Genomic DNA, 21898 nt, shown 5'->3' with positions numbered 1-21898 from the left:
AGGGCATTTAAAAAAAAGGGCATTTAATAAGAAATAAAGAAAACAAGATAGAGAAACAAAAATCAGAAAACGAAGAAAAGGGCAAAGTGTAACTTTAAGCAGTCTAAAATATTAATAACACAGAGGAGAACATAAAAGCTTTGAGATTAATTTAAAAGGAGTCAGAATAAGGGCAAGTCTCAGATCCTGTGATAGGTTCTTCTATATATACGTGCAGCAGCACAAAGTTAAATCCTGCTTCACCCTGTTTTGTTTAAAGTCTGGAACAGTCAGCAGGTTGCTCCCAGATGATCTGAGATGTCTAAAGTTTTTTTTTTTTTTTTTGTGAAAGTGAGTGAGGGATGTATTTTGCCCGTGAACTACAGAATACTTTATAGACAAGAAGCAGCTGCACGTTCACAATCACTCTTACAATATAGTGAAATCCCCTGCACAGTAAAGTTTTCAGCTTTCTGTGAAAAAATTCTAACAATAGTGGCTACATTCATTATCACCTGTGACAGCGTGACTGGTATTGTTTTCACCTTGTGACTCTGTGTGTGTGTCCTCACGGCAAAATTTGGTCGTGTCACTGCGATAGTGTCGCAACTGTGCGAAATGCAGTCACAAAACTGAAAGTGGGGGGTGAGAACAACCTACTTCTTCCACTTCTCCTTCAGTTCTTGTTTCCATATTGCTACAAGAGTCTTTCTCATTGTGGATCACTGCTTGTGATTGTTATTAGGTTTTACGTGTGGAAGCGGTGTTAAATGTTGGTCACACAGAACAAAAATGCCCATATGAGGGAAAAAAAAAAGTCATACACCTTACTCAGTTTCTCTCTCTGATGTTTGTTAAAAACTAATGTATTGTAATTAGCTCATTTAAATGGATGATTCAAAGTTTCTCTAAAAATCCACCTAAATAATTTGCACGAGTGAAAAATCTGTCAGTAAAATCCATCATTAAATCTGATTAAACATACGAGTAACGTGAGAGAATAATTTCATCAGGACGCTTAATTTGAAGAGAATTCCCTCACACCTCACTGGACATTGTTCCTCAGTCTTACTCGCTCGCTGGTGCATTGGCATTGTATCTGAGGCTGGAGACGCAGTGATCCTCGTTAGTGAAAGACCCGAAGCATCTGTGGCGTTTTCCTATTTTCAGTAAGTGTTAAATATGTTTGTTTCTAACTGACATCACTTATAAACCAAATTTTCTTTTTTCTTTTTTGCTTCAAGCAGCAGAAGAAACAACACTAATGGTGTAATGATTGCATGTGCTCGCCATTATCAGACTGCCACTACGCACTCAAAGCTGTCTGGCTGTCTGTTCGTACACCCACCATTGTAATGATGAAGAATCCTTGACACGAGCTTCGAGGCTGCCCACCAGTTATCTGTTTCTTAATGATTAATTGTGACAAGGCTGTAGCATCCATTTGACATATATACCAGCCAGTGCCCATGACCTTGAATAGATGAATACTGAGTGAGTAACTATGAATAATTAATGGTAATAATTTGTTATAATATTGAATGCCTTGTGTCCATAGAGCATTAGCACTTAAGGTGTTTCCACCATATGTAGCCGTCATGGTGTTTCTGGTGAGCAGTTTAATCAAACGAAGTTTTCCAGGAAGGGGAAGGAAGATTTATAAGGCCAACTGAGATCTATGGAAATATTCAGGACATGACAGCAGTAGATTGCTTCAGTTGTTCCAACTCATTTAAATCATACAGTGTGCTGTTGCACAGAGTGTGGCCCATCAGAACCATAAACTGAGAGGGAAATGGCAGGTTTAGTATTAGTTGTATGTGAATGACAGTTGCATGAAGCTAAAAAGAGAAAGAAAAAGTGTGTTTATCACAATGAATAGAAACAGATGGCAGGCATCACATGAAAATGTGTTAAACACTTTAAAGTGTTTGGGTTATGATTGAACAAAAAAAAAGTTCACTGATATGGCAATGCTAGTTATGCTTATGTTGCTGTAATTTTATAATAACATAAAAACAAAGGAGTGAAAACAATGTGACATAGAGTTATCAGCTAAATCTGCAGCTCCCCTCTGCAGCTTTCATCGCTCTCATAGCGTCGCTTTCCGCGGCAGCAGCAGCTGTTTTCAAAGAAAGAGCTGTGAAAAACCATTGTACGCCGCTTCTGCCTGCGCAGCAGCAAACACAGTTAGAGAGTAGCTGGTGAGCATACACAATACCAGAGCACTTATCAGCTAAAAAGCCAGATATTTTCCACCGGAGTTGGTGGAGACCAAACACGGAGCTAACAGAGAGTAAATATTGGACATACATTCATCAGGAGGAAACAAACACCACTCCAGATGAATCATGTTACTCTGTAACTGCTGGATGTGGAAATAAACAATCAACAAGTTACACATGATTAATGTGCTGTTATATCACTTTCCAACTGACAGAGGACTTTAGTCTAGGAACTGCTGATTATATTATTTTTATATGTGATAAAATGAATGTGGCTGGGATGCTCTTTGATTATTCAAAGTTGTTTAATGTCATGTTGTATCTTATAAATCTTAGCATGAATAGTACAAAGGAAATTCCACTTTTCACACACTGGAGTTTGACTCACAGTTTTATTATTGGAAACAGATTGCTGACAACAGAGGAACTAAGTGGGGCTGAGTCCTTCTCTACTTGTGTTAGAGCCTCAGCTCATTGTTCAGCTATAACATTGTTAATTGCAGTGGTTTTATTCATTTTTTGTTTCATTCATGTGATATTAAATATATAATATTCTTCATATTATATATTTAATATCATCTCTGTTGCAGTTTTGTCTTTTACATGTCGGTTTCCTTTACAGTTAAGTGCTTAATGTCTCTGCTCTATGTTTCACAGTTGTTGAATGAGCAGTTCTCACACCAGACGTTTCTGATCTCATTAGCTATTAGCTGGCTTTATGAAACAGTCCAATCCTGCTTCTATTAATTAGGCTGTTTCAAGACAGGCTTTTCAGTATAAGCCCTTCTTCTCTGAGCCACTTTATGAAACCTCCCCCTGCAGCTCAGGTATATTAGCACAGGTGTAAAGTGGGTTGACGTGATTGTAGAAACATAACGTATAAGCCTGAAGGTCTGACACCTTTTTTTTTTGGCTAAAATTTAAACTGAACCTATCTGCAAAATGTTCATACTGAAGAGAACTGCAAGTTTACCTGTCAATGTGTTTCTAATGTCTGCCCAGCTGAACCATGAACCAAGATATAATCATGACAGGATGTTCACCTCTGTCAGTGAATGTTAAACCACGACTACAGTCTACCTGCATGTGAATGTAATACAGGGGAGACAGAGCTGACTGCTAATGTAACATGAAGCAGAAGTGTTTTATCAGTGTAATTTACTCTGCACACTGATTTAGAAGAATCTTAGAACTATTGACTGAAACTGAATCAGAGGTGTCCACATAATCTTGTATTTTGCCTGCTGCTGTTTCCTGTGCTCTCAGTATAAAGACAGTCTGCTGTAAGTCAAAACACACTGTTGTATCTAAAAAGTTGAACTCTCGTTTACAACCAATTTACATGTAAATGAACTATCTACTGTTCCAAAATACATTTTATAAATGTGTTTAGCTGTCGAATTCAATTTCCTTGTTGCACCTAAAAAATTTATTAGCTGTGAGTAAAGCCAGCAGGTCAACAGTGGCTCGGCAGTGAGTAACATATTCTGTACTTAAAATGTCTGTCACACTCGTCCTGTGGGGAGCATTTCTCCACTATTTCTGATTCACGTCTCGACTTTGATGGAGCACTGTGATAGAACTGGATTCCCATACGGCTGTCTCCTCTGACCCGGCAGTGGCAGTAGGAAATGACAGTATGAGTAATGCTATTCATCCAGTGTGGTCCATTGGATTGAGGGCTAGGCATTGTGTGGTGAGAAAACAATGATCTGTCTTTAATATGAATCCTTTGTCACCCGTTCTGTCCCAGGGTCTCTGCGGGGCCAGAGCTCTCTGTGTCATAACCTTCTCTTTTCGAGCACATTTCCCAAAGTGCTTTCCAGAGAATGCTAAAGAGATGCAAATTTGGGACTTGCTGTAGATTCATGGTAACTTGAAATTTTCACAGGTGCTGACATTTTGGGCAGTGTAGCGTGATGATCATTATACAGCACATTCACTTTATGTGTGGCAGCGGTTGGCTGTTCAGCTGCTGTTAAGAATCATTTTGCACTTAATCCTCATATCTCACAAACACACTGCACTTCACAGAACAATACATTTCACTTACTTGTGACTACTTTTAGGTCTGCAAGGCCCACGAGTGTCAAGTAGCATACCAGCTGTACTGAATATTTTTATTCATTTACTATACTGAGAGTCTGTGTTAAACTATACTTGTAGGCCCATGAGGAGGGAGCTGACTCACAGATGTGTCTGTTTTCAGTGTCTTTTTTAGCTCACTGTCCTCATAGCAGCACTGCGCATACAGTAGTACAGTACTTTTTTTTTTTTTTTTTTTAAACCAAATGCTGCCGAGAAAGCAGTTGCCTCTTGGGTACATGACACATCTGGCACGTCTGGAACGTGAAATATTAATGCAACAGTATGTGTGCTGTTGCATAAAGACTCTAGGTTTGGAAAATATGTTGAAAAACGCAGTACCTGACAGTTTTCATGTGATTGTCATCCTGGGGATTTTACTATTTATCAAGAGCTCACAGTTGATACTTGAGAACATGAACTGTGGAGAACATGTTCCCAAAAGTTTGGCAGAAAAAAAAAAGAGGTTTTCAAAACATTACCACATGAGTTGAGTGAATTCTATTATGTTTTGTCATTTTTGTCCTAGTTTGCAGAAGTAATTTACAGATCTCACTGTGCTCTGTGGTCCGTGCTGCTGTCAACGACAGCATTAACTCGGTGAAGACGTAAACCATCATTTGACTCCCCCACTCCACCGCTGGCTGCTACTTTTAACCTGACAACGAGGACCTTTACTTTGAAATTGTTAACCCACCTGTGAATGCTGCCAATTGTGTTCAGTGGAGTGTAAACACATTTGAGTAAATATGTTTGGACACCTTGACGGGCTTCATGCGGAGTTGACGTGAAACAGAATTAGATAAAATATAACCAGCAAATTAAGTTTTTAGGATGACATGAGCAAACAAGAGAGGACATGAGAGCACCCAGAGGGACAGGCTAGAGTAGACTGGGGTGTGCGGTAAAAATAGATAGGACCTTGAATACACACAGGATAAATGGTAAAACATAAGAATTCCCTGTAACCACAGTCAGTAAAGTAATGGATCTTTAGTGCGGGAGTAGAGCCTTATGTCTGTTTGCTTTATTTAAGGAATGAATATTGTAGCTTAAGCTGCTGCTGCTGCTGCAGCTTTGCTCAATACGTCAAATTCAAAAGATATTTTTAAATCACCCATATTTTATGAAATCCTCAGCACAGTGTATTATTTGAATTTAAAGTGGAAGCAGAAAAGGTACACCACTGAGTCAAAAATAATTTTGCAGAGAGAAATGTGGCAATCTGCCATATAGTAATGCTGAAAGTGTATGTTACTCAACAAGCTGAGAGTGGAAAATAGAAAATACCTCACTAGTGTTTTGTATTACGCACATTTCTAGGAAACAGTGAAGAAGGCTGAAGAATTAGCATTGTCCAAAGGTAATGTACACTGGATGATTCTCAGTGTGAAGGATGAAAATATTGTATGTACCACATGATTCAGGTTTATAATAAATATATATAAAAATTATAAATAAAAAAAAGAAATTGACTTGATGCTGTTGCTAAGTGAAAAAACAAGTGATCACCCTTAGTAGGCCTATTTAGCCTGCACTTCATCCAATGAAGACATGAATGTGTGTCTACAGAAAAAGTTAGGAGGTCACTCACAAGTTATCTTAAGTCATTAGTCATTAGGAGAATGTGAATCCTACATACTTGTACCTGGTAAGAAAAAATTAAAAAAAATTAAAAGTACTATGCAGAGAGGTAATTAATGTAAATAAATCGAATTATCGCACAATATAGTAACCATTACTCATATGAAAAGGAGGGGAAATGCAGAAAGGATCCTTCAATCAGCAACAGCTTTATATCTTGCCACACTGATGTGGCTGAGCTCCAAAGAGTGGATTTTTATCTGAAACGCAACTCGAAGTATCATCACAACAGGCACCAAGCACAATTTTGGTGTGAAGTGCAATTTAGAAAAGTACACTGACTGTCAGCTGAGTGTTTCAGCAAGACAGTCTGTGACAGTGCCACCCATTGTTGGCTTCTCTCCAAGCACTGGATCTCTCAGCCAATTTGAAATCTGTCTGCTGTCTGATGTCACGGTTCGAGATCTAATGTGCCATCTTGTCAGGAAGGTTGGGGAAAACCCAGCCAAAACCATGTACTAAATACCCAACTTGAACTTTTTTTTTTTAACATTAACACAGCTCTTTAACAGATAAAAATAACCTTCACTGGACGATGATTACTATGAAGGGAATTCCCTACACATATTATCATTTCTTCTTGTATTTTGTATTGAACACTCTAATACAACACTCAACTGTTGTGCATTAGAAAATATCCTTTAAGTTTTCACTTCCTACATTTCCCAGAATTCATTTTATCATCCTCCAGAGAATATGCCTGGACTTTTTTCAACGAGTTATTCAAGGATAGAAAGCTCGAGGAAAAGCCATATGTGACAGCATTAGTATCAGAAACAGACTGGGTTACCAGCCAGGTATTGTGTCTGCATCACATTCCGGTCTAGTGAGTCTCCTTTCAGTAGGGATATTGGTATCTCTTCCTTTTTATCATTGATTTCTCCCTGTATTCCTGTTGAACAGTGCTGCTATTGCAGCTGAGAAGAAAGTATCTGGATGTGGCACTGTCTATGTTCCTTTATCCTTATCTGCACAAATCAGAAAACACAACCAAACTAGACCCAAGGGTGTAGTTTAGGACACTTTGCCTAAAGAACATACTGGAAACAATAAATCCATCCAGAACTCGAAGTGTAATTTACTAAGGTGTAGTGACGACTGCCAGAGAAATGCCGCCCCAATACGATAGAGCTCAGTCATAGTTTGTGGTGCTGCATTTGAACAAGTCACCTGCAATGTTTCTTTCCTGTTTGAGAATTCTTCACATGGCTACCCACTGTGATCTACAGACCATGCCGTGAGCAGTTTTTCTAAGAAATTTACATTTCTACTACAGTCTAAGCATTTCAGAACAGAAGAGCACAAGTGACATAACCACGTTACACTTTGTGGGAAAATGTGTTGCTGTTGAGTTTTTCAGAAGGTTTTTGGTGCTTGTGAGAAGCAAAAACAAGCTCCATTGCCAGGGTTGACAAGAGACATTTCTAAACATTGGCAAAATCACACTAAAGCTATCTGGATAAAGAGATATCCCTGCAGGTAAGCAGGTTATTTTCCCCTTCAAAAGGTTGAAGACACACACTGGAAGGTCAACGGTTTGAGTCCCAGGAGCAGCTGGGAGTAACACAAGGAAAAAAAAAAAAAGGATTAGCTATGCTCTTCTTTCCACAGTAGCTACTGACAAGGTGCCCTTGGGCACTTAACCTCTGGTAGCTCCACAGGAGTGACTCAGTAGCCAGCAGATGAGGACTGAACTGAACAGCTCCCAGTGTGAATGTGTGCACCTTTATGAATATGAAGCAGGACAAAGCTGAACACAGCATGGACTCCCAGCAAAACTGCCCCCTCGCCATGTTTGCAGAATAACTACAGAGGAAGACTAATACACTGAATCAAAAATCTTCCTCTTATTGCACTTTCACCTACAGCCTGTTCTCCTTTGCAGCGACTTGGAATGCATTCAACTAAATCCTACAGCACACCACAGTGGCACCTGCCCGGGCAATAGCAGGAGAGAAAGATAACCTTTTATATTTACATTTTATGACCTAATTTATTTCTATACTAAGGAAACACTCAGTCGAGTACGGTCTTTTTATTTTTTTTTTCCAGCTACAGTGTGTGCACGGGCATGTTTTGCTAGCACTGATATTAACTTCATATATTTTTATCTGTTTGTAGACAGGCTTTGCTACTGGAGCATTTCTCACTAGAATGAATAACCTGTGTGAAAAATTGGTTCTTGTACATTTCTTCAAGGAATATGGGGGCCCAAAACTGACACAGGAAATAAATGACTATGCTTAATTAAAAAAAATAAATTTAAATTTAGCAAAATAAGGATAAATAAATAAATGTGCAAGTTATTTATTTTCATATTATTGCATTTCCACATTTATTTATATATTTCCACATTCATTTATTCCTGTATTTTTTTCCCTTTCTGATAATAAGGGAGGCTGTGATGCAGCTACATCATGGTGCCTTTTTGTTCTCATTGGCTGACTGAAGTCAGAGTGTATTAGACTGATTAAACAGTCCACACAGATTGATTACACCAATAAAAAAAATATGTAGGAATAATAAACAACGGGAGAGTCTGTGTACGAAATAATGCAAGTCATCTGAGAGAGGTAACCTTTTAAATGGGATAGTGTGTCTTATGTGCTCTTTTGAGTGCAGTGCACTTGACTCACACACTTTGGAGATGAAACTCATGAAACTCAGTAGTAGTAGGAAGTGAAGGTGGAACCAGTCCCTGGGATTTTCAAAGTAAACACACAAGGTTTTACCACGTCACACAGAGTCACTGCCACGCAGAGTCGTTTAAGTAAGTTAAACTTTAATCCACATGTGTGTTTGTGGTCTTTGTTGACTACAAAGTTTGGCTGCCCAGCTAAACAGTGTTTAAATTGTGTTTAACCCGCCCAACAGTGGAGCTAACTGAAGATAGCAGATGCAAGCTAGCTATGCTAACTGGTTTGCAGGGAAGCTAGGTAGTTAGCTAAGTATTGTACATGGTAAACAAACAGCTGTATGCTAACTTTACTGGTTTATTATTATCAGCTGTTCTGCTTCTCGGTGTGCGTTCAGTAACCTCAGGCTGTGAGACATGTTTACTTTTATGGTAGAATATCTAGTTGACCTAGACAATAAAAGTTAACAGCTGCTCTGGTAGTAGTACTGTAGATTGCAAAGTCTGGCTCTTTTGTCCAAAAATGTAAGGACAATAAAGGTTTATTAGACTCCATCCACTCTGGTCTTTGTGCTGACAAATCTTACTAGCATTGTGTGTGTGAATGAAAATTATAGACTAAAGGACTGTTTCCTGTGCCCCCGTTTGATAGGTGGGTCCTCCATGGTTAAACTGATGCATAAACATGGACTGCTGAGGTTACTGCACCTGGATAACTTAGAGATAGCCAGGCTGAAGGAGGCAACACGTTAGCTGCCATACAGTACAGTCAGTAACTTGGACAATGACACATTGTCAGAGCTGATGCAAGCAGGGTTACAAACACACAGGGGAAAGGACCCAAATCCAGACACAGAGCTTATGCAGTTCAGTGCTTTAAATTAAAACAAAGAAAAACGAAGGCTTACGGGATGGTGAGGCTGGCAAGGCTTAAAACCAGAGGGAGCAATCCAAAAAGGCAAACAAGTCCAGAAAGGCTAAGGCAGGAATCCAAAATCCACTAAAGAGGCAAAAGGCTCAACACTCAGGTAAGACAGACAAAAGACAAGCAACCAGGCTATGAAGCACACAGCAACACAACAAAATGTTTGGGCAAGGCTTAATTTCATTAAGACTATTAACTAGTGAGACACGGGTGACAAAGAGAACAGGACGGAAAAATACAAAGGCAGGAAGTAAAACAATGAAGGGTAAGGAATTTCAAAATAAAACAGAAAATACAACGAAGTTCAGGCAGGAAGTAACACACAGTGACTTGACTTTATATTCCCATTTGTTATTGCAGAAATATCCCAGTTTAATTCCAAAAGTCACATCAGAGTTAACATCCAGGTTTGACAGAGATGTATGATGTAAGTATAAACATTTGTGAAAGTAAAAGATTCCAAGGCACTTGGAGTTCTGAGTATAGTAAAAAGATGTAAGTATTTTTATTATTTTTAATGTAATTTTACTTGTACAGATTGTAATGTCTCTGATTTTGTTTTATATTTAAATACAGTCTTTTCATTTGATGAATTAGAAGACTGTATGTACCTCTATACAAGGCACAAATACATTAGTTCTTCATGTTGCTTTTTGGTCACGAGCTCTGCCTCATTTAGAATACATAAAAGCAGCATTCTCTCTTTGTTGCTGAAATGCTCATTGACAATTTATTCCTGCATTTTTAATGGACTAAGACCTAGTGGGCGTGCTATGCTTTGATCGGATGTAGGCTCAGTGTTTACGAAACTTGGTTTTGTTTTGTGTAATCGGGTATCTTGGTTGCACTTGGAGTATTTACATGGTAACGCCGCTGCTGTACTGTTATAAATTGTGTTATAAATTCAGATAAGAGTAAAATATTCCTTCTGTGTGAAATCATAACCAACTAAAACATCCCTTCAAGTCTTCTGAAAGCTACACACTGTATGTGAACCTTTAGTAAGATTAAATAACTGTATGTACTAAGCCTGCTGGAGTGAAAAGATCGTGCACAGATCTTACCTGTTAATCCTACTGTATGTGGGACATACTTTTTAATAGCCTGAGCTCTAACTGGCGTCTCAGGTTTTCTAAATAAGGAGCTATTTATTCAATGCAAAATGTGAAGCATTCTCAGGCTTAGATAAAAAGGACACAGTTCAATGGCTGCTGTTGACCTTTTGTCCTTTAATGTTCTGCTTCCCCTTTTAAGACCATTAGGGAAGACACGTTTGCGCAAACTTCCCTTTGGGGAGCTCTGACCAAAAGTTTTCATTTCCTTCAAGGCTTTGCAAATATAAATAATACTCTTCACGTTGAAGGTAATTTTTGGAGCCTGGTTGGTTGGAGAGTGTACTTCTCTGAAGGCAAATATAATGAAACATAGTGTTCCTTTTGAAAATAAATGGTTCATCCCATATTTGTTTTGAGGCAGTGGACGTGGTACCGCTTGATAGTGTAAGTTCAGCAAATAATGGAGCTCTTCAAAGGCACAGTCGTGTCTTGCTGGATTTTCTGATGTGTATTATCTTCCCTCTAATGTCTGTCGCTTCATCTAAATTCACAGTGTTCCAGTTAGAAACTAAATTTTGTGGAGCTTGAAGGATAAGTGTTAGGTTTTGGTTTTTTTTGGTTTTTAGGAACTGGATGCGATACCTCTGTTGACATGGAAACCTTTCTCTTATGGTCACACAGTGTCTCCTGTATTAGTTAGGTTAGTAACTAATAAAAACATAGAGTGCAAAGTAATGACTGTGATTATTCTAAATTACATGGTGGAATTACAGCTGCGTGATAAGTTTCCAAATACCGTGAGAAGTGAATGCAGTAATCATTTTTGTCAGCGTCATATTTGTCTGACTCATATTGTCTGCTATTTGATTCCCCAGGCCTCCTCCCATCATATACAAGCTCCTTTTTAGTTTCCTTATCTGTCAGTCTGATTGCTGATAGTGAGTCTCTGTATTTACAGCCTCGTTCCTCTGAATTCCCCTCACATCTCCGTGTTTCCCTGCATTCAGCACCACACACAGACTGCTCACATTAGTTTTTGCTGGCGACGTGTTAATCTGTGAACCTGAAACTTCTTGTCTTGCTCTATTTACTGTGAATGTTGTGTGTCACTTTGGGGTGAACAAACGCTGCTGGGGTGTGTGAAGCTCTCTGGTTGATGTGCTATATGGGCTGTGTGTGATAACTTGTGCTAAGACCTGCAGACTAATCAGCCAGACGCTGAGGTTTTGTGCACTAAATTTATCTTCTTTATCTTCCCTGTTTTGGATTTAAAAAAGAATGTTTTCATAGCTCATGCAAACCCATGCCAAATTTATAACATCCATTAATTTAAAAAAATGTCTTTCCATTCTTTTACTGATACAGTCAATCAATAAATGTTCTGCCAAATCCTGGTTTTAAGTGGTATAAATACCCCAGTGTATTCTGAGTTTTCTTTTTCAAGATAATAAATTTAAGTTTATATCCTATAGTTTTGTGGACTGTTGTATATACGTTTGTATATAATATTGTTTTGCTATATCACATTCTAAGTATATTATCTCTATTTGAGTGATATAAAAATGATTTTTTCTTTTCAGTAATAAATATTTTCTTTTTAATAACACATGTCAACTTAGGGTCATGGCAAAGAAAAACTAATCAAAATGTTCAAATCCATTAAAACCACTCCTGCCTCATAATCCACTCTGTTTCAAAAACACACATCAGTTCTCCACAACAAAGCTAAATGTAGGCTTGGGTTCTAACGGCTGGTTCCATTTTGGTTCCTGTTTCTCTGTCCAGGTTTGTTCAGCTTGGACAAATCTAAAAACCTTTTTTATCTCCCCTTTCCCTTTTTATTGGCAAAAAAGCAACATGGAGAGCATTTAGTCAGCAGGCTTCTCATTTCAGGGGAGCGATGATCATCTCTTGTGCTGGTTAAAGTAGCAAACATCACCAGCTGCAGACTGGATCAGCTGCAGCTAATCAATGTAATTGAAACTTTTGGCTCTTGTCTGGTTAAAGTGCTCTCTGCAAGCCGGTGTCTGTGTGTAGCTAAATCTGACTGTGAGGAGAGGGAAAAGAAACGTTACTCTCTAACATCCACTAGACTACATCCACTAAACCACTGTGTGTTTTATTAGTTCAGAAAGATCAGCAGAGACAATTCCATGCTATCATTTTAATACCCCATACTTTAATACTTGCTTGTCAACTTAATAGACACTTTACGTGTCCAGCTCCAAAGTTCCTCCAGCAGTAATTTAGCAGTTGGCAACTCGGCTATTGTTTGGGATATTTTGAGCATGGAGCAAATTTTACCCAGCAGGCAGCATCTAAACTTTTTTATAGTACAAACAATGAACATCCTCTCATGCTTATCTGAAAATGTTAATATGTTTCAGGTTCATTTAAGCAGAGTGAGGTATATGTTAAAAAATATATATATATAAAGAAAGAAAAAGAAAGAAAGAAAGAAAGAAAGTCAGTTTAGTAAAGTTGTACTTTTTTGAGTTTAAGGCAAACACGTGAGCCACGTGGTGTCCTTTAGATGGAACATGAAGCACAGGAGCATGTCAGGGTGCATGTTTCTTGGCTCTTGATGTCTCTTGGGATCAGAGGTGGAAGGCAGCGAGTGTTCACATGATCTGTATTTGCTGATCTCTGGTACTGCGTGTCACAATCTGACGCTACGTGTAGCGCTTTTGCAATTCATATATTTCCTAGTCCTGAAAAATATTCCAAACAGGTTCACTGATGTAATTTAAAGGATGAAGCATCTGTCGTCAGCTTGTGCCTTAAAGCCAGTGATAAATTTCTCAGATAGCGTGAGAAGCACACGGTGGCATCTTTTCCTCACTAGGGTTGGGTTGTATTTTTAAATTGCTACAAAACCTCAGTGTAGTCCACGCTCATCTTTTGCTTCACTCAAGGTTGAAATTTCTTGCTTCCATAAAAACTTGAGAACTCTCAAGATTTCAAGGCAACATATTTATAATAAAATATATCAATTCAAATACATTTGGGGAAATTTAAAAAACTGGGCCATTGATAACCAGTGGGGGAAACAGTTCAGCAACCCATGAATGTAATTTGGAGGAGAAATAGTTACCCTGAATACCTTTGAATTTGTCCAAGAGTTTTCACTTCATTTATGTCCAGACTGGAGTAACTTGCTGTAGTCACGACTTTGAATTTTTACTTCTGTTTATTTTCTCTAAAGTTATGCTACATACATGAGTTTTATGAATGATTACCTATCATGGTTTGCATCAATTTATTTAAGACCTTTCTGAGAATCTCAACATAAATACAATACAGATGTATGCAAAAAAAAAAAAGGATTTTTATATATATAAACTTTTTTCTTTTTTATACAACACAGTTTGATGAGTTAAGCCAGCATTCAACAAACATTTGAGAAATATAGAGTGATTTTATGATATGAGATGATATTTATTGATCATGAGTTGTTGTTTTTTTTTTCTAATGACCCATTTCAAGCTTCATAATGAACCACAGCTGAAGATCCTGAATCTCAGCTCAGGTGTCTCATGGGCTTTAACAAGGACAGACTATTACACTGTTGGCACAAATATCTGATTTGTGTGTGTCTTTTTTCTTTCTCTCCTTCTACCAGATGCAATGTGGACAGCAAAGTATCTCGAGTGGCATGGCTCAATCGCACCACCATACTATTCGCAGGAAGTGAGAAGTGGTCTCTGGACCCTCGCGTCATCCTGATGGAAAACACAGCCGTCACAGAGTACAGCATCAAGATCCAAAATGTGGACGTCCACGACGAGGGGCCGTATGTCTGCTCCATTCTCACAAACAAGAAACCAAAATCCACCAAAGTGCACCTCATCGTTCAAGGTAAGAAGCTGCTTCCTTCTCAGCACTGGCAGTGACTGTAACCGATAACCACACTGTCAAACACGATCAGCGGTGGAGCAGTGTGCTGTGTTGGTTTCTTTGCAGTTTGGATGTTCATTTTCACAGGCGAAGCATCGTAAACTCAAGTTGTTTCTTGCGCGGCTTTGACCAGAACGAGTCTGGAGTCGAATCAAATAAGAAATCTTCCCTCTTCTGTTTTAAGATACTGTGATTAGATGGAATTCAGAGAGCATTAGATCTGGTGATGAAACCGGGATTCAATCTCGATTTAATTTCCTTTTCGCTGATAGATATTGATTTAGGGCACAGTACATTGAAAAATGTCCTGGCTTAGTTTCATTGCAAAGTTCTACTAAATCAACTGTCAGCACTGAGACTTTTATGATGAAAACATTCTCCTTGGCGCCGAGTTTCCACAAAAAATTAGCACCACCGCCCTGAGTCTGCGTTTGATGTATTGATCATGTAGCTGCACTAAACTGACACACAATTAAAAATGTTATTAGGTAGTTGTGTTCCAAAAAAAAAAAAGAAAATGACTGCTGGCAAGTTGATTCAGATTGAACCATTTGAGACTTTAACAATTGAGGAAAATGAAAAAAAGAATAAATTCAGATCGCAACCTGCGCATTAGGGAAAATAACTGACATGAATAATAAAAAAAAAAAGGTTCAACTTCTCATTTTCATGAAATCATAATTAACACTGAATATTTTTCACACTGTCTAATTCGTGATGATATCTCATTAACCCTTAATTGATGCCGAGAAGCGCCAGGCCACAGTTTTAGTCAAGCAATAGACAAGCATATTCTTGCACAGACAAGGAGGCACATCTCCAATTATACTTTCCCGTGGATTTTATCTGTCCTTTTTTTTTCCTCACCTTGAATAACCCAACCATCTGGACGCTTCAAGCTCCCACTTGAAACTAAAAGCAGCCACAAGATCTGCAGCATAGGCAAAGTGGGGCTTTGATACACCAACAAAACACTGGTTCTGCTCTGTGTTGTTCTCACCGAAGGAGGGATGCACCTGCTTCTAAATCAGTGTCTTATCAGTGGTGCGAGGGTAGCAAACCTCAAGTCAGCCCCCGGGTACATCAATTAGCGATGCAAATTTCAAGCAATCAACAATCAATAGTTGGTTAATTACAACAAATTACACAGCACAAACACACTTTATTGTTTTTCCATAATAATAGTTTTTTTAATCTACTGGCGTGGCTCATTATAAGTACAATAATAGCAGAATCATTCCTTCATTCAAAATGTGGTCCCCTGGCTCCCTGTGGTCACTTTTCAACAAATGATCAACAAGTTCAAAATATTAAATAGCTGTGACCTGACAAACACCAAACAGGCGACCTCCCATCTCCTCACAACGGACTTAAAGCTTACTGGTTTTATTTGGGATAATGAGAAAATCTTCGCTGTCTGACATGCAGCTGCTTTATCTGCACTGACTGAGCCAGTGTTAGCTTGTTCTGTTGAAGCTGGTAGTTTGAACTGGCCCCTCATCTTCCTCATCTCTACATTTTCGCTTAATACATCTGATTGAAAAAGTTATTGGAAAAAGTAGATGAACCCTTGGATATAACAAATGGCTGAACTTCTTTTGACAACAATAACCTCAAGCAAGGATTCCAATATCTGTGGATCAGACCTGCACACTGTTCAGGCAGGTTTTGGGTCATTCGTCCTACAGAACCACTTCAGCTCAGACATATTTATGGGATGTCTGGTGTGAATGTCTCTCTGAGCTCATTCCACAGCCTCTCTGTTGGGTTAAAGTCTGAGCTCTGACTCCCAAAGGTGGATTTTCTTAGTTTGAAGTTATTCTGTAGTAGATTTACTTTGTTGTTTAGGGTCATTGTCCGGCTGCATCACCCAACTTCTGTTGATCTTCAGAAGGTGACAGCCACCCTGACATGATCCTGTATCCTTCTGCCACAGAACTAAACTGCCTCCATTTATAGACACTTTGTCTGACTGTGTGTTGCTGAATATTTAAACTATTTTCACCCTTCCCAGCTTTATGCAACAGTTCCTTTATGCAACAGTTCAGGATCCTGAATCCTCAGATCTTTATTGTGAGTCATGGTTCACATCAGCAGACACTTCTCGTGAATAACAAACTCAAAATGTCTGAGTGTTTTTTTACAAGTCAGTGTGTTTCTAAACCACACCTCCAATCTGGTTTCACTGACTGGACTCCAGGTTTGCTAACTCCTGACTGCAGCTAGCTTTTGCTGATGTCAGTAGCCGAGGGGTTCACAAAGTTTTTCCAACCTACACTGTGAATGTTTGGATGATTCAAAATGAAGAAGAACAACACAATGATTTGTGTGTTAATAGTTAAAACATATTGCGTTTGTTCATAATTGCAACTTAGATGAAGACCTGATCATGTTTTATGATAAATGAATACAAATCTATACATTAGTGCAAGTAACTCCAAAGGGCTCACTTACTACTTGCCACTGTAAATAACATACAGATATTGATATTTGTTATACTTATTCACCGCCACTTAAGTGAAAATAGGAATAAGATAGAATTGAATTTTGGGAAGATATTTTAGTTGTTGCTAATACAAATGGGAAACACGGCTATGAAAAAGGAATATTTCTCAGCTCTCTCAAGTTTTGGAATAAAATCTTCTTCAGATGGGGTTTGAGATTGAGTGTCCCCAGGCAGGAAAAAACATTGATGCTCCTGTTTGAAGAGATATAAGAGTGTCTTTTTTTTTTTTTTTTTTTTTTTTTACAATGCAAGTGAAGATTTTGTCATTGATCTCCCCATGAATTCTTTTTACGCACTTGTTTTTCTGACATTACACGATGGAGAGTGGAGGATGGGTGAAGTGAGAGAGGCCTAGAATCATTATTCTTTCATATTGCCTCTTGTGCTGTATTTCAGTATGGCTTGTATATATGAGTATAATCCATAGTGATGAGTTGCTGTGACAGTAGTGAGGCAGACTTATATGTGATATTCATGTTGGCAGGTCCAGCTGTTTAATTGAGCTGTGGGAAGGCCATGCAGTGAAATAGCATATTTTTCCCATGCTGGCACTAGTTTTAGGCCCAGCACTGGTGTAATGCTGCGTCGACCTGATTACAAATACAGTACGTCAGTGCACACGTGACGAATACAATGTTAACATACAGTGATACTGCAACTTGTCAAACTTGGTTAGAGTTTTGTGTTGTGAGAACATTTTTTAGGAAAGCCCCACAGATTTCTATCACACTCTGGACCGACAAGTGAATGAATAGAGCACACACTGCCACCTTTATGGCAAAGACAGATCAGGTAGTCCATGGGGGATGTTAGTGGTTCCTTTCGTCCCCCACGGGCGCCCTCCTCTCTAGCACTTCAGAAATGGAGATTGGTGTTGAACCTGTACACAGAGAAGGACTCTGGAGGCTAACATCAATCAGCTCAGTGACCTTGTCAGCTGATACCCTCAGGAATATAGGGCATCTGCTTCCATGGTGACTGCACACAGGGAGAGGACTGACTGCAGTTAAGCCACACTACAAGAAAGAATAATATCTTAGAGTGCTTTGCAATGCATAGTGTATACCAAGGACTCAGAGCAGCACAAAGGGAACCTGAACCCTGAGTCAACATCAGCTAGTAGTTACAAACTACCAGTTTGGCTACTTCAGTAACTTGAGTTCTGTTTCTTTAATGAACATAGAGCTTTGCTGTTTCCCTCTTATGGATTTTCTCTGAAACGCAACAGCAACAGCCCAGTCTTTAGTGTAACTGCAACTTGTGTTGGGATGAGAGGTAGTTCAGCTTTTGATCTGTGGAGTTGTTGACTTAAAGCAACTTTTGTGCAACATTTGAAAGAAGAGATAACACAGTCTTCTTCTTGTGTATAAAAAGTTGAAATAGAATGCATCTTTTCAAAAGTCATACACTGAGGGGCTTTGCAGCTGCAGACTGACATGGTCTAGTATGACCAGTGGCTTATGGTGGCTAATATAATGTGCCATTATTGTGTAATTACAGCTAGATGTTTAGACTAGCTTGCTGTTGCTAGGACACCCGTGCAGGAATAAACCTTGCTATTGTTACAATCATTGATGGAAATTAACCTGCTAAAATCCCTTGAAATGTCAGCAGCACCGGTCATTATCTTTAGCCAGCAGACAAACTCAGTTTTGGTTGTCATTTTATTTTTGTTCGCCAGCCTTTTCACACCTCAGCTGGCCTGCAACAGCTGAACTTGTCCCCCCCTCTCTTCACTGCATGCTGGTTCAAACTCTCTGCACATCAAGCACACACAGCGTTCTCCCCTTGCAGCCTGCCCTTCCATCGGGCTGTAATGCTTTTCATGATGACAAACAGAGCAGGCCGCTGGAGGAGGACCCAGTATTCTGCCTTTGGTTGTAGATTTATCCAAACTTTGGTTTGCCTGTATGAAATCAGTTGATACCATTCAAAGTGGTTTTTCGTGGACCACCTCTATGATATTCCCTTAACTTCTGGCGGCAATGCTAGAGTAGCTCAGTGTTACTTTAGAGCAGAAGGATCGTGCATGTTGACTAAATCAAAAATTACCTACAGATTATTACAGAATATTTTTTTCTTCATCATCCAATTTATTGCACGCTCTAGCACATGTGTCTTTACAAACTGTTTCAGGCTGCACCAAAGATGGCTGGGCCATTGTGGTGACTCCTCCAGGCGTGCATGCCTCAAAATGTTAATGTTCCAGTGTATTCAACCCTAAGGCTGTGGAGGTGCCATGCCTACAGCACGGCCCAATAATCATTCGCTTCAGACAAGCCCCTGCTGGGTTATTTGTCTAAACCCAGACAACTGTAGGCTGTGTTACTGCAACCGCAGTAGTATTGTTACATCGTCATACAAGCTACTGTGGAAAATTAACATGCCCCCAGTTCACACCAAAATGTGTGTGTCATTGTTCACACTCCCATAGTTTTGCCTCAGCTGGGCCTAAACATACTTGAAATGGATGGTGTGCAATTAGCTCATAAGACTTGTCATAAGACATGTGTGCTCATGATTAAACATCCAGCCTGCTCGTCTCTTTATTTTTGCTATCAAAGGTGATATTGCTGCGCGCAAACAACCAAATCCAAGCAGCTAAAGTCCCGTTTTAGTTCATTTTGTTTTGACTGTTGAAGCCTACAAATGAATCATTCCATAATTTAACTAAACTCTGTGGAGATATTGAAAGTCCAGCTGCAGATTTGTAGTGTTGAATTACCTTGCGTTGCAGCTGACCTCCCAGAAAACTATATTATTTTCCGACTTAGATAAGTCGGTCTGGTCTCTGCCTTTCACATGATGATCCATTTTCATCATGCGCACTGCTGGCACAGCTTTTACAAAAGACACACAGATAAATCAGATATTGTGGGCTGCTGAGAGGAACACGATGACTCCTCTGATCAGTATTCCACTTCACCTGTAAGAACAAAAACAGTGGGTGCACTTGGATACGCACTGACCTCCTAGTTGCTAAGAAAACAAATGCTTCCATAGGAATTCATGACCTGTTAGTGCAATGAATGCATGAAAAAAAAAAGAAAACATTCCTTGGTTTAACACTACAGAATGTACAGTGCTGACTGAGCTCAGTGCATTGTAATGTTGCATTTAATTTGATGCCTTTTATTGCATGGGGCAAGTCATTATCTTCTCTAACTACTGCAGTTGGGTAATTTGGTTTGGTTTTAACACTGAGTTGCTCTCAGAAGCTCGCTCATTAACTCAGTGGACACAGAAGTAATTTGTTAAGTAAAGTTATCAATATGGTTCATTTTGTCTCTCAGTGGTAATACAACAGAACATCAATTAACTTTTATGTCCTTTGCTCATTCAGCAGAGCTGCTGCCAATGCCTGGAAAATGAAACCTGCTATTTTAGAGCGACTTGAAGGAGCTGATGACATTTTTGCAAATAACGATGACTGACAGACAGGCTGATGAAATTAATCAGAATTACAAACCAACAAAAATAAATATAAACTGATGATTGAGAAGTGATTGTGCTGAAGTTATGGATACATTAATTAAATATCCCGCAGATGCAACACCTTTATTTTTAGCACCATGGTTACACTGTAGGAGCCCTCCCCCTCCCCCTCCCACATTAGCTGCTTTGGGAAAACGCTGTCACTGGAGCCAATCCTGATCTTTCTCCTTCAGTCAATCACAATCAGTGGAGACAGATAAAATTAGTTCTTAAGCATTCTGGCCCTGGACTCTGTCAGGGTTATTACCAAGGTCCCATTTGCAGCATCTGTGTACCTTTAGACTGTTATTTCTGTAAAACAATCGTAAGATGGTGTTTACAGTGACAGTGACACACACACACACACACACACATACACACCATTTAGCATGTATTAACAGCATGTACATATTAAATCCAAATTTAAAACAATTTAACTTGTCCTATTAAGACATATAAATAATCTAACATAAATATACTACATATATAATTAAATATATATGTATGTATATAAATTATGTCTCATACTGTGACACCTGTGTATTACAGCATGCCAGCGCCTTCCACTCCTGTATTTTTGACAAATACATTTATGAACATTTATATTTGCACGCAGTTACATATAAATAATAATAAAAATTATAAAAGTTAACAGACTGAGAGAGTTGAAGTCAGCAGTTCAGTCAAATTTGAATCGTTCTACTTTTGAAGTGTGGAATTCAAAGGAATATCACTCAGTGAGGATTGTTGTATTAGTTCAGACACAAACTTAAAAGTCATTAGTGGAATTCATATTGGCTGGTCATTAGTGGATCTCAGCAACTACACACCCACTCTTTTACGTCTCAACCATCCAAGTATGTTGTCAAGAGCTACAGTGGCTCTGCTGACTGTCAAATTGACTTCAGTTATGAAAGAACAGTGCATCGGCTTGAATGAGTTTTTTAAATTAGCCTCGCCCAGATGCAGTTCATAGATTCAATCAGGAAACTAAGCTCTTGCCACAATAAAGATTTTTCTCTATGTTTTGACTAATTGTCTAAGTATAAAATCAATAAGGTGTCTGCTGGACATTGGTCTTAACACAAAGTCTATACCACTCGTCGTGTCAGCATCACTTTAGCTGCACATCAACAACAAATCTTCAAAGACATTGATTTACTTTGATACAAGTAATCTGGCAGGTGTGGATCCATGTGTGTGTGCTGTTAGTAGGCTATATTATATGTGATCAGTGGGTATGGGGGAAAAATACAGTCACATGAAAATCCAGATTGTTTTCGTCTGTGGTTCTAATTCGGTTCAGCACTAAAACCTGGGCCCTCTGTGTGCAGTCTCTGTGGGCCACCATGCCCATTTAATACATCCATTGTTACATCTATACAAAAAACTATATCAGCAACTCTAAACCCATGCTTTTGTAGTGATGATTGGGTTTACCAGGAAGCATTTAAGTCTACACAGTCTACACAA

The 21898-nt window shown here is 38.9% G+C and overlaps 1 protein-coding gene across 1 annotated transcript in view; it reads left to right on the top strand.

Annotated features, from left to right (window-relative positions):
- opcml (opioid binding protein/cell adhesion molecule-like) overlaps window positions 1–21898 on the top strand; it is a 141001-nt gene that overhangs the window by 52273 nt on the left and 66830 nt on the right. The window contains exon 2 of the mRNA XM_041052401.1: window positions 14171–14406. Within this exon, the coding sequence (XP_040908335.1) occupies window positions 14171–14406 (236 nt within the window). The remainder of the gene's footprint in view (window positions 1–14170; window positions 14407–21898) is intronic.

Source organism: Toxotes jaculatrix, chromosome 12 (genome assembly GCF_017976425.1).
Source record: "Toxotes jaculatrix isolate fToxJac2 chromosome 12, fToxJac2.pri, whole genome shotgun sequence".
NCBI lineage: Eukaryota > Metazoa > Chordata > Actinopteri > Toxotidae > Toxotes > Toxotes jaculatrix.
The sequence above is the reverse complement of the archived record's forward strand: the minus strand, read 5'-3'. Positions and strand labels throughout refer to the sequence as shown.